The 13,594-nt window shown below is 48.7% G+C and overlaps 1 protein-coding gene across 2 annotated transcripts in view; it reads left to right on the top strand.

The window, feature by feature from the left end:
• Positions 1-13,594, top strand: part of LOC125644827 (unconventional myosin-X) — a 305,444-nt gene that overhangs the window by 207,250 nt on the left and 84,600 nt on the right. For both annotated transcript variants that reach the window (XM_075117658.1, XM_075117657.1), the window contains 2 exons: positions 1,531-1,637; positions 5,009-5,314. In XM_075117658.1, the coding sequence (XP_074973759.1) occupies positions 1,531-1,637; positions 5,009-5,314 (413 nt within the window). The remainder of the gene's footprint in view (positions 1-1,530; positions 1,638-5,008; positions 5,315-13,594) is intronic.

Here is a 13,594-nt window from a genome sequence, read left to right as displayed (position 1 = left end):
AAGGACAGCTCCCTCCCTGCCTAAACATTTGTAAGGTGTCTAACACTATAGGCACTGTCCCTATTAATTATTTTGTTCTGGTACCACCCACAATGTACTAGGTTCAGCGTAAATCTGATGGAAAGAACAGTCTCTGTCCCAAGTAGTTCGTAATTTTAAAAGACCAACAAACTGGCACAGACTGTGGAAAGGGACACAACATACAAGGAAAGTGGTCAGTGTGGTGACTTTCTTTATAGACTGTCCTCAATTCCTTGACCATTATTAATCAGCTAATTTCTTGCGGGCGTTGTGATGGAAGCTGTTCTTCAGGAGCGATTTAAATGCAGAGAAAGCAATGAGGGAGAGGGATGTTCCATGCAGATGGGGCAATGTGGAAGAAAGAACAGAGTCGGTTATGGGAGAAGTGGAGAAATAGGACAGCAATGCTAGTATCACTGATGGAGGGGAGGAGTTGGAGGCAGTGATGTGAAGAGGCATGGTAGATAAATAGGAAGAGGTAGTATTATGTCTAGGGTGCTGCCTAGTGATTAGAACAGGGGAATTCGTTTTAACTCTAGCTCTGCTGCTGATTTGATGTGTGATATTGGATATGTGACTTTTAGCCTCTCTGACCCAGTTCCTGCATCTGTAAAATGCGTATAGTGCTGCCCTGTGTCACAGGGCTGTGAGCATTAATCAGTTAAAGTTTGTAAAGTGCTTGGAGGCCCTTGGATGGTAGGAGCTAGAGAAGAACAAACTATTATTAGCTATTATAAAATGCAACCTCCAGTACAGCAGCAGTACATCTCTGGCAAGGACAACTCTCTCTTTGGGGTGCATCTCCCCCTACGTATGCTGCAGTACAGGAGCACATTCAGCAGGAAGAACCCTCTCCTCAGGATACTTTTAGATCCTGCAGTGATCAGATTCCTTTGGAATGGCCACGCGGTGTTTGATTGGGGATGGCCAGTTTCTTTATGCATTTTTCTCACCATTGGAGATTTCTGATTCTTCCATTAATCTTCACTTTTCAGAGTGCAAACTGCTGCCAGGGTCCTGGAAATGTAAATGCTCACCTCTGCACCCAAAATGTGGTGTGATCTCTTTATGAAATATTTAATGTCACATATTGGTAGCCAGGGGCCAATGCAGTGAGAAAATAGACTGGTGTGAAGAAAAGATACCAGCTGAGAACGGGTTAATAACTAGCTTGCACACTCTCCTCCTCCTTCCTTATTTTTCCTTCCCTCCCCCTTCTCTCTTTCTTTAAAGCCTTGACCACAGAGTGAAAGGAGGAGGCGGGGGATGGGCTTAGAGTTTGGCTCATGTAATGCACAACTTTTTCCTTGTAATACCAGGAAAGGCACCCCAGCCGAAAGTGAGGGGTGGCTCTGGAGGGGCTGCAGCTCTTGAGCAGAGATCACAGGGCAGCAGCATAAAGAGAGCACTCTGTGCTTGTCACCAAGGGAATGAAACCTCCTGACTCTCCCCTGGGGCTGATTTCTTTCCTCTCTTTGTGTTTGTTGAAACTCCTCCCCACGGTGTCAGGTTTTCCTGAAGGAAGCTCTTGAACAGAACCTGGAGAAGGATCGGGAAGAGGAGTTGAGGAAAGCGGCTATAGTCATCCAAGCCCACGTCTTGGGCTACATGGCAAGGTCAGTGTTGTGGGCTGTCTTTGCGTTTTCTCCACCTGTCTGCTTGCAGTCTCCCCCATCCTCTCCTCTGCTCTAGGGTATTCCCATCAGCACTTCCACTCTTCTGTTCCCCCACACTCCAAATCCATTGGCTAGCTCCAAAATCTGTGTTTCTGCTGAAATCCTTGTCTGTGGTGTAGTCATTTCTTTGACCACTGCAGCCTCCTCTACCCCCTGCTTCTTACACCCCCCAACCCCCCCCCCCCCCCCCGCTCCCACCCCCTAGTCTGTTAAACATGTGGCTGCAATGAACGGGTCTCTCCACTGACTCTCTGCCTCTTCAGACTCCTCATCCTCACCTTCAAGGGTCTCCAGAACTCCACCCCCTCTACCTCTTGGCTCTCAGCTCCCACTCCTCCACCCTTAGCCTACCAGCTTCACCTAATGCTCCCTTCATCTCTCTTCTTCCCCTCTCCCAACTCTGCCTTTATTAGCACTGTCCCCAAGGCCTGGAGCAGCTTTCCTTCTCCTATTTTCCCAGGGGCCTCTCTCCTTCTTTAAGTTACTCGTAAGAACTTACTACTTTGGGCGAGCCTTTCACCACTGATCTCCTGTCAACTGCTCCCTTTTGCCACTACTGTTCCTAATCATAGTAGTGTTAAAGAAAAGCCATTACAGAAGAGCCATCCCCTCTCCTGCCCCTTGAAGTTAAGGTAACAGCTGACTCTTTAATGATTGTAGCACATGCTGCTTGCCAAAATAAAGCAAAATGCTGTCTCCATGCCTTTCCCTCTTCCCTTGTCTGGGTGCCTTTACTTGCTGTGCAGTCTGTATAAATTAGAGTGTAAATTCCTCATGACGGGGACATTTAAATAATAATAATTAATAATCAGAAACCTCCAGACATTTTGGGGAAGGAGGGGAGTTATCACATTGTAAAACATAGTTTCTAGACAGCATTGCTAAGGGAAAACTGCAATGTCTCTTCTGTGACTTTCCTGGAAAGGAAGGTATCCAGCTAGTGGACTGGGAGATTGGGATATACACCATTCATCTAAGTTTAGTCTTCAAATCAAGCAGTGCTTCCATGGTCAAAAGGAAAACTCCTTATTCAACAGCTGGTGGCAAATGAGGCATTGCAGAGGGAGGTGTAGGAGCAGAAAATAGGGAAGATGAAGGTTGGAGAAAGTGAAGTTAGAAATCCTTTTTTGTAAACATTTCAGTGTTGCACTGCATCAACATTAGAGAAGCTCCAATAAAAAGGAATTGGTATGGGACAAGTCCAGAAAAGGTTTCGAATGAGTAAGGCAAAACTAGAGAGTGCTGCCATGTAGCACTTAGAGCTTATCAATCACCAAGATTATGTAAATTAAGCAGAGTAACCCTGCTGTGAAGAGTTAGCTGTTCCAGGATTTTACTGTCATCTTTATCCATATCTTCAGGGACTTGTTCTGAGAATTGGGGAAAGAGGCCTAAGGGATGGAAGGTTACATGGTTCGCTCTGTACACTCTGCTTTACTTTCCCAGGAGCTCAGGGTGTCTGAATGGTCACTAAAGTGAAATATCTGAATCAGAAAATAAACCAAAGTGAAAATGCCCCATTTTGTTTAGCAGACCTGCTCCTTGTGGGACTCCTAGTCACAGCTGCTGACTCCACCAACTAAAATAAGTTGTTACTTTTCTTAGCCCTGCAGGACTAAGACTAAGCCCTGCAGGACCTGTGGAGAAATGGGGCTGTAAACTGGGCTGTGTCCCTGTTAGCCTTACAGGACCTGCATGGGTCTGGGGGAGGGAGCCACACTCCGTCCCCATGTGGCTTCTATGACTCTTGGAGGGGGAGCCAAGCCCAGTACCTTGCAGCATCAAGAGAATAGGTAACTAAATTCCAGTTGCCAAATCAGGGTCCTTATCCCCTCTGTGTTTTATATCTGAGTAAGGGTGAAGTGCAGGATCACTGTATTTCACAGCCTTCCTGCATTGGCTGCAGAAGTTGGCTTTACCTTGGGAAGTGGAGGAAGGTGATCAGAAGGCTCCAGATGGGGCATTACATTCTATTGCCTGTGTATACCTGAGGTCAGGTTAGATGATCATAATGGTCCCTTCTGGCCTTAACTTCTGACAGATAGATATTATCAGGAAGAGCACCACGGAGCTGAGTAGGGCCCTGTCATGGTACCTTTTGTCTATATGCTTTGTCCACCTTAGAGGAGGCTAAGTATGCAGCTGGCCACCCTCTGTATGAGGAGAGGCACTGGGGAGAGAAGCAGGGGGAAGAGGCAGCCCCCAACCAGTTTATTTAAACCTGCTTCTGTCGCCCTTTCTCCTTCTTCCCCTCTCTGTAGCCTGCATCCAGCTGCTGCTGCTGCTGCTGGCAGAGCTGTCCCTGGGGTACGGTGAATCAGGGGGACTGCGGGGCCCAATTCTTTGCGAGGAGGTGGGCAGGGAGGTGAGGCAGGAGGGAGAGCGGGGTGAACAGGGAGGCAGGCGAGAAGGAGCCCCCCTACCAGAACCTCTCCCTCCCCACAGCCCACTGGCAAGCCGCACCAATCAGTACCTCCCCCTCCCTCTCAGCCCCTGCTGCCTGCCACGGATCACATGTTTCGCAGCATCAGGAGGCGCTGGGGGTGAGAGGAGCGAGGGTGCAGGGTGCTCCGGGGAGGAGGTGGAACTGGACGGGGGAGGGGCGGGTGCAAAGCGGGAGTGGGAAGAAGCAGGGAAGGGGTAGAGTTGGGGGTGGGGCCTGGGCGGAGCCAGGGGGAGCACCCCCCTGCAGATTAGAAACTCAGTGCCTGTGTCCCAGGCCTCACACCCCCTAGGTACGGCTCTGGCTGCTGGACCCCTGGTTTCATTGTTGTTAATGTTGCACAATCTCAGGTGCTTATGCTGGCCCTAGGGGATCATTCTCAGGCTGTGTTTGAAATTTCAAGGTGGTTCAGTGACCAGCGAGGTGGATGCTGGGGGTGTTTTCCTCTATAAAGATTCCAAGGGGTCTGTGCGATGGGATTACAAGTGTGCGAGGCTGTTAGTTTTTCAGAGATGTGCATGTAAGATTTGAGGAGCATGAAACTTCCTTTCTAGTGGGTGACAATCTCTTCTTCATCCCCTGGGGATCTCATGCTCCTTTTCCCTTTCAACAAAGGCAGACATATTAAAGCAGCTCCAGGAAGGGTCACTTTGATGACAGGAATAAGGTGGCAGATGCAGGAAAGACGGCAGCAAGGAAAAGAATCTTCGCGTGGTAGAAAAAGAGGGAGAGACTTGTGCCCCCTATGGGCACTGGCATGCTCACGTCATTTGGTCAGCACTTTGGTACCATGGGGAGCCATTCCTTAGAAACATGAGAGACATGGCTGTAACAGAAGTGGTCAGTAACTGTTTGGTTTTGTTTGTAGGAAGAAGTACCGAAAAGCCCTAGTCAGTATAGTTACAATCCAGAAGAACTATCGAGCGCACTTCTGGAAGAAAGCCCTCCTGCGACTGAAGGCTTCGGCTGTTGTCCTGCAGAAGCATTGGCGTGGCCAGCTGGCTCGCAGCCTCTATCGGCATCTACTGCAGCAGGAACAGAGACGGAAACAGGAAGTGGAGGAGAGGAGAAGGCAAGAAGAGGAAGAGCAGATCAGAAGGGAGGAAGAGGAAAGACAATGGCAAGAAGAGGAGGAGCTTAGGAGGAAACAGGAGGAGGAAGAAGAGAAGAAAAGGTACTGGATTATTTCTCACAGTTCTAGTTACATGGCTGGCTCCTAGTAGTGAATCTGCCAAGGTGTATGACTAGGTCTGAGGCTCTGGCATGACAGCAATGCCTTCAGGCCATAAGGAAGCAGTCACTTGAGACATCGTTGCAGTAATTACATAGTGTACTTAGATTTCCAGAAAGCCTTTGACAAGGTCCCTCACCAAAGGCTCTTAAGTAAATTAAGTTGCAATGGGATAAGAGGGAAGATCCTTTCATGGATTGAGAATTGGTTAAAAGACAGGGAACAAAAAGTAGGAATAAATGGTAAATTTTCAGAATGGAGAGGGGTAACTAGTGGTGTTTCCCAAGGGTCAGTCCTAGGACCAATCCTATTCAACTTATTCATAAATGATCTGGAGAAAGGGGTAAACAGTGAGGTGGCAAAGTTTGCAGATGATACTAAACTGCTCAGATAGTTAAGACCAAAGCAGACTGTGAAGAACTTCAAAAAGATCTCACAAAACTAAGTGATTGTGCAACAAAATGGCAAATGAAATTTAATGTGGATAAATGTAAAGTAATGCACATTGGAAAAAATAACCCCAATTATACATACAATATGATGGGGGCTAATTTAGCTACAACTAATCAGGAGAAAGATCTTGGCGTCATTGTGGATAGTTTTCTGAAGACGTCCACGCAGCATGCAGCGGCAGTCAAAAAAGCAGAAGGGATGTTGGGAATCATTAAAAAAGGGATAGAGAATAAGACGGAGAATATCTTATTGCCCTTATATAATACTGCGTACTTGAATACTGCGTACAGATGTGGTCCCCTCATCTCAAAAAAGATATACTGGCAGTAGAAAAGGTTCAGAAAAGGGCAACTAAAATGATTAGGGGTTTGGAAAGGGAGGAGAGATTAAGGGGGGATTTTGATTAGAGGTATATAAAATCATGAGTGGTGTGGAGAAAGTGAATAAGGAAAAGTTATTTACTTGTTCCCATAATATAAGAACTAGGGGCCACCAAATGAAATTAATGGACAACAGGTTTAAAACAAATAAAAGGAAGTTCTTAATTCAGCACACAGTCAACCTGTGGAACTCCTTGCCTGAGGAGCTTGTGAAGGCTAGGACTATTAACAGGGTTTAACAGAGAACTGGATAAATTCATGGAGGTTAAGTCCATTCATGGCTATTAGCCAGGATGGGTAAGGAATGGTGTCCCTAGCCTCTGTTTGTCAGAGGGTGGAGCTGGATGGCAGGAGAGAGATCACTAGATCATTACCTGTTAGGTTCACTCCCTGTGGGGCACCTGGCATTGGGCACTGTTGGTAGACAAGATACTGGGCTGGATGGACCTTTGGTCTGACCCAGTATGGTCATTCTTATGTTCTTAATTTGGATACATTCACAAGTCTCTTTAGGACAGGAGTTACTCCTGGGAGCATTCTGCATGAAAAAATGAAAAATTCTGCACACAATATTTTAAAATTCTGCAAAATTCTACAAATTTTATTTGTCAAAATAACACTAAATAATCACTCCAGTTGCAATTAATTTGGTAATTTATTTCAAAATACCTGTCAGCAAGTATGTCCGTAATAATACGGACATACACAAAAGTTCCCCCAGGAGTAGAGTTAAAAAAACCTCAGTGACAACCTGGTTCCTCTTTCTCTGTCCCCTTTCTCCCACTCCGCTCCCTGAGCCCAGCTGAGGGGACAGAAACCCACAAACCCTCCTCCACAGAGCCCACCTGCAGCCCCCCCCCCAGGCCAATACACCCGATCCCCCCAAATCCCCTCCTCACAGCCCCGCTGCGCCCCCCGCCCCCTTATCTAGACACCCGTCTCCGACTGCCCCTCCCCACCAGAGCTCAGGGATCCAGAGGGAGAAACAGCCTGATGCTTGGTCCCAGGCTTGCAAGGTGTTTCCTGCGTGCTGCCCTCTCTTCCCTCAGGGCATGCTGGGAACTGCAGCTGCCAGGAACCCTCTCTCTCTCTCTCTCTCTCTCTCCCGCTTCCCACAGGAGTGTCTTCTATGTGCAAGCTGGGTTCTGCCAAGTCCAGTGGCCCTTAGTGGTAGCTAGCAGCCCTGAAGCCCATTTCTTTGGAGGAAAGAAAATCATTCTTTGACAAAACCCTGGCTGGGATGATTTTAGTTGGGGATTGGTCCTGCTTTGAGCAGGGGGTTGGACTAGATGACCTCCTGAGGTCCCTTCCAACCCTAATATTCTATGATTCTAAGAAAGGAAATTCTGCATGCACAACATTAATTTTTGCAAAATTCTGCATTGCACAGTGGTGCAGAATTCCCCCAGGAGTAAGGATTGGAGTGCAGTGCAGGTGGCTCAGAGTAGAAAAGCTGGGTAGGTATGGGCTATCCCTCATTCATTTGTAGAGTTAATTTACTGATTCCCTCCCTCCCTCCCCCCCCCCCCCAATGCCCCTTCAACATTGTTCCTCTTTGTAACATGAGGAGTGGATTTTAGTCACTGGGCCAGGAATAAATATTTTCCTCCTACCTTCCCAATGATATCGTGACCTCTGAAACATCTAAGATCAGCCAGTGTCTGAGACAGGGTACCAGACTTTATGGGTCATTGGTCTGTCCAGTATGACCAGTTTTTCAGTGAGATGGATGATTGATCTCTGTTCTGGTATTGCAGTTCTTATGATCTTATCTGCTTGCAGTTCCTTTGGATAGTTCGAAATGCTTCTGAGCTGTGCTTTTTTAGCACTACTGCCCCTGCTCTATCACTCATCCCAAGAAAGTGTGTACATGAAGATGTCATGGAGGTGCCTGGAGATAAGAGCAAATGTGCAGGTTGGGAGCAATTCGTGAATAACAAGAGGCACACCTCACCATCCTCCTTTCAAGGGATGTCATTCATTTTAGTTCCATAGTTACCTACCTTCTACATAAATTTGGTGTCCCTTAACTTTGATTGTTGACATCTGTTTACACTGGTGATACAGAATCATAACACTGAAGTCATAGAAATATTTACACTAAGGGAATGAATCCTACACCATTTTAAGCTTCCTGCATGAATAATTGTTTTGTCCCCCACACTTTGGGTCTTTGCCACATATGGTGTCCTGCAATTGGGCTTTGGCAGGTTAGAGGTATGTGAAGGGGGTCACATAAAAATCAATAGGGAAACTTGTTGCATGGAAGAGGAATCGCCTACCACCCAGTAGACACAGCAGGGGGAGACATCTGTTGGATCTAAGTCTGGGTCCTTACATTTCCTGAGGTCAGTGCTCAGCTGTTGAATTAAAAAACTTAACTGGCAGCTCCAACAAACAGAAGCCCCATTTGACTGATACGCTAGTACAGTAACTCCTCACTTAAAGTCGTCCCAGTTAACTTGTTATGTTGCTGATCAATTAGGGAACATGCTCGTTTAAAGTTGCGCAGTGCTCCCTTATAATGTTATTTGGCCTCCGCCTGCTTTGTTCACTGCTTGCAGAAAGAGCAGCCTGTTGGAGCTAGCTGGTGGGGGCTTGGAACCAGGGTGGACCGGCAGCCCCCCATCAGCTCCCCGCTCCCCTAAGTTCCCTGTGCGGCAGCCACCCAGCAGGCTACCAATTGCCGGCTGTTCAGCTGTCCCTCCCCCCCACTGCCATGTGCTGCTCCTGCCCTCTGCCTTGGAGCTGCCCGGGGGCAGGGGAATCATAGAATCATAGAATATCAGGGTTGGAAGGGACCCCTGAAGGTCATCTAGTCCAACCCCCTGCTCGAAGCAGGACCAATTCCCAGTTAAATCATCCCAGCCAGGGCTTTGTCAAGCCTGACCTTAAAAACCTCTAAGGAAGGAGATTCTACCACCTCCCTAGGTAACGCATTCCAGTGTTTCACCACCCTCTTAGTGAAAAAGTTTTTCCTAATATCCAATCTAAACCTCCCCCACTGCAACTTGAGACCATTACTCCTCGTTTTGTCATCTGCTACCATTGAGAACAGTCTAGAGCCATCCTCTTTGGAACCCCCTTTCAGGTAGTTGAAAGCAGCTATCAAATCCCCCCTCATTCTTCTCTTCTGCAGGCTAAACAATCCCAGCTCCCTCAGCCTCTCCTCATAAGTCATGTGTACCAGACCCCTAATCATTTTTGTTGCCCTTCGCTGGACTCTCTCCAATTTATCCACATCCTTCATGTAGTGTGGGGCCCAAAACTGGACACAGTACTCCAGATGAGGCCTCACCAATGTTGAATAGAGGGGAACGATCACGTCCCTCGATTTGCTCGCTATGCCCCTACTTATACATCCCAAAATGCCATTGGCCTTCTTGGCAACAAGGGCACACTGCTGACTCATATCCAGCTTCTCGTCCACTGTCACCCCAGGTCCTTTTCCGCAGAACTGCTGCCTAGCCATTCAGTCCCTAGTCTGTAGCGGTGCATTGGATTCCCAGATGGTTCTGACGCATTAGCCTTCCTATTTTGTTATACATCAACTGCTTAACACTTTCCATTATACAGATTTTGACTTATTTTTTTAAAGAACTTTGAGTTCTTTGAGTAATGGTTCCTATGTGTATTCCAGAGGTAGGTGCGCATGCACGCCATCCATCTGAGTCTGGAAGTTTTTCTTGGCAGTGTCCATTGACCCACATGTTTGTTATGCGTCTCCTCGTGTTCCCTGTTGAGGGTATAATAGGTAGTGAGGGTTGAAGCCTCTCCAGTTCCCTCTTACCGCCACGTGGCCTGAGTCAGAAACCCCTGTTCCTTCGCTCTCTTAGGGCTAGTCTAAGCTAAAAATGCTACAGTGGTACAGCTGCACTGATGCTCTCTTATCAGCTTAATAATTCCACCTCCGTGAGAGGTGGTAGCTGTGCTGGCAGGAGAAGTTGCACACACCGGACTTGTGCACCTACACCTAAGCGGGTGGAGAAACAATACTTTGTGCCCACTAGGGGGGCAGATTTCCTGTTCACCCACCCGCCCCCAGCCTCCCTTGTTATCCAGGTGGGTTCTGGAATGTGCAAGGCAGCAGCCACAAATATCCACTCCTCCGGACAAGATGACTAAGCGCCTAGACTTGCTGTGAAGATTGATTCCTCTGTGGAACTGTAGTCCCACATTGAAAATTATCAGGCTTTGCTGGGAAGTACGACTTTGATAACTATTTTAGGCTAGCAGAGTTCAAAGACAAGCTCCCTCCAGAACACCAAGAGCAATTCCATGCTCTGGTAGACAAAAAGAGACTGATCACCAGGGTAGCCAGCCCTCTGGACAGCAGTGGATGCAGCTGACACATCCTCTCGATCTCTAGCCACCAGAATAGTTATGTGAAGAGACTCAGGGCTACAATCTTTCTGCTTCCCTAGGGTTCCGATATGTGATCAAGGACCTATTTTTTTGACAAGAATAAACTCTTCAACAAAAAGATGGATGAATCTTTGCAGTTTTTCAAGAATTCCAGATTGACACTACAGGTCCTTGGCATATATATTCTGGCCCCTGGACTCAGGCAGCAGAAACAACCCTTCCACCCATGACCATGCACACCCTACCCTGCCTACTATCAACAAGAGCCCCCACGCCAACAACAACAGTCTCTGAGACCCTGCTTTCCTGCCTTTGCCAAAACCACCTCCTTGAACCTCTCCCAACCAACGGCCAAAGGACAATTATGACACAAACCTCCCTCAGTGCCACGTGCGCAGAGGTGAATTAAGATTTATTGGGGCACTAGACACAAAGAACTTTTGGGCCCCTCACACCGCCCTTGCCATGGGGACCCGCTCCCTGCTCCTCCTTTCTCCATTCCCCTTTCCTTCCCCCCACCCTACCTCCCTTCCCCACTGCATCTCTCTCCCATTCACCCCTTCCCCTCCCCCCAGTACCTCTTCCCCCCCCCACCCCACCCCCTTTCCCCACTGCTTCTTCCCTCCTCGCCCAACCTCTTCCCCATTGCTTCTTCCTTACACCCATTCCCCTCCCCCACTCCCTCATTCCCCTTCTCTTCCCCCACCCCGTTGCCTTTTTCCCCCCACCCCCCTTTTCTCATCCTCCATTCCTCTTCTTTCCCCCCATTCCCCTCCCTCATTCCCCTTCTCTTCCCCCCACCCCACCTCCCTTCCCCATTGCCTCTTTCCCCATCCCCCTTTACTCATCACCCCCTTCCCTCTCCCCAATTCCCCTCCCCCCACTCCCTCATTCCCCTTCTCTTATCCCCACCCCATCTCCCTTCCCCACTACCTCTTCCCTCCTCCCCCCCCCCAACCGAGTTACTCAGCGCTGGCAGAAATGAGAGGAGGCAATGGCATGTGATCCCACATGCATCCCCCACACCTTGCCCCTGTTGCAGGGGGCATTGTCCTTCCCAAACTACATCCATCCCCTCCCTGTCTCCCGACACTGCCATCTCCACCTCCCCTGAGCTGGGCTCCCTCTGCCCAGAACGGGACTCATCTACCCAGTGGGGGCTGGGAGTTGCAGCCACACACAGAGCCTGCCAGCATAGGTGCTGGACCTAGGGGTGCAGGGGGTGCTGCAGCACCCCCTGACTTGAAATGGTTTCCATTAGATACAGGATTTACAGTTTGGTTCAAAGGCTTACAGCATCCCCACTGTAAATATTGTTCCAGCACCCCTGCTTTCTGGCCCTGGCTGAGCAGGAGCTAGCGGTGACCATGCCTCACTCCCTGCTCTCACCCGCCACCAAGGCAGGTTTCTTTTGTTAAAAGGGCTATGCCATTTCACTTTTAAAAGTGGAGGGACCATGGCCCCCCCCGACCCTCCTATCGCAGTTTCAGCGCCCCTAGGCTCCCAGACCCTCCACCTGCCCTGGGGTGCAGGGACAAGGACAGGACTGTTCTCAGGCACCCCAGCCCCCCGCCCAGGGCAGCTGGAGAGTCCGGGTCCCCCCACAGTGACCTGAGCTACTTGGGCTCTGGCCCAGCTCCGGCTTCCGGCCTGGTCGGGGACAGGGCCCTGGTAGGGGATCAGAGGAGAAGGGGGTGTGGTCAGAGTTCCAGCACTCCTGGGGGCCCCCAAATTGGCCAGAGCTCCTGGGCATGGGCTCTGTTGGCCCGTGCGGTAATCCACCACTGCACTCGTGCCCTATGACATCTTTGGGGTGATGCTCTTCTCCTCCCCTGGACGGGCGACCTCCGCTTTGCCTTTCCCCACATTCCCTCCTCCCTCAAGTGCTACACAAGATTCACCAGGACAGAGCCAACATCATCCTCATAGCCCCTTTCTGGCCCAGCAGTTCTGGTTCGCAGACATCCTCAGATTCTGGCTTCCGCACACTCCTAGATCTCACAGAAGACCAAGGGAGACTCAGTCATCCCAATCCAGACCCTCTTCACCTCACAATCTGGTATTTGGATGGGCATCAAGTGTGGACTGTGCATACTCTGCCTCGGTTCGGCAAATCCTCACACAAAGCAGGAGGGAATCCATCAGAGCCTGCTACTGAAAGTGGAGAGGTGTTGACCTGCACGACCTATTATATCCTCGGCTGGGAACAGGAGGAGATGCACAACACGCGTGCGGGTCAACGGACACTGCTAAGAAACACTTCTACACTCGGGTGCTTGGTGTGCATGCGCTTCCATGTGTGGAATAAGATAGGGACCACATTTCTCTAAGAATTTCCAGTTGTAGGTAAGTAACCTCCTCATCTGCGTGATTTTTAATCCCCTGTAAATTTGATCATAGATTCCAAGGACAGAAGGGAGCTTTGGAATCATCTAGTGTGATCTCCTGTATAGCACAAGCCATAGAATGTCCCCAAAAGAATTTCTATCTTTTAGAAAAACATCCAATCTTGATTTAAAAATTCATTGATGGAGAACCCACCACAACCCTCAGTAAATTGTTCCATTCATTAACTACCCTCATAGTTAAAAATGTACACCTTCTTTCCAGTCTGAATTTGTCTAGCTTCAGCTTCCAGCCAGTGGACTGTTATACCTCTCTCTGCTAGATTGAAGAGAGCATTATTAAATATTTGTTCCCCATGTAAATACTTCTAGACTGTGATCAAGTCACCCCTTAACCTTCTCTTTGTTAAGTTAAATAGATTGAGCTCTTTGAGTCTGTCACTATAAGGCATGTTTTGTAATCCTTTAATCATGCTTGTGGCTCTTCTCTGAATCCTCTCCACTTTATCTACATCCTTCTTGAACTGTGGGCACCAGAAATGGACACAGGATTCCAACAGCCATCACACCAGTGCCAAATATAGTGGTAAAATAATTTCTCTATTTCTACTCTGGAATCCCTTGTTTATGCATCCCAGGATCCCACCTAGGTCTTTTGGCCACAGCGTCCCACTGGGAGC

This window comes from Caretta caretta, chromosome 11 (genome assembly GCF_965140235.1).
Source record: "Caretta caretta isolate rCarCar2 chromosome 11, rCarCar1.hap1, whole genome shotgun sequence".
NCBI lineage: Eukaryota > Metazoa > Chordata > Testudines > Cheloniidae > Caretta > Caretta caretta.
This window is presented reverse-complemented; position numbering and strand designations above follow the sequence as displayed.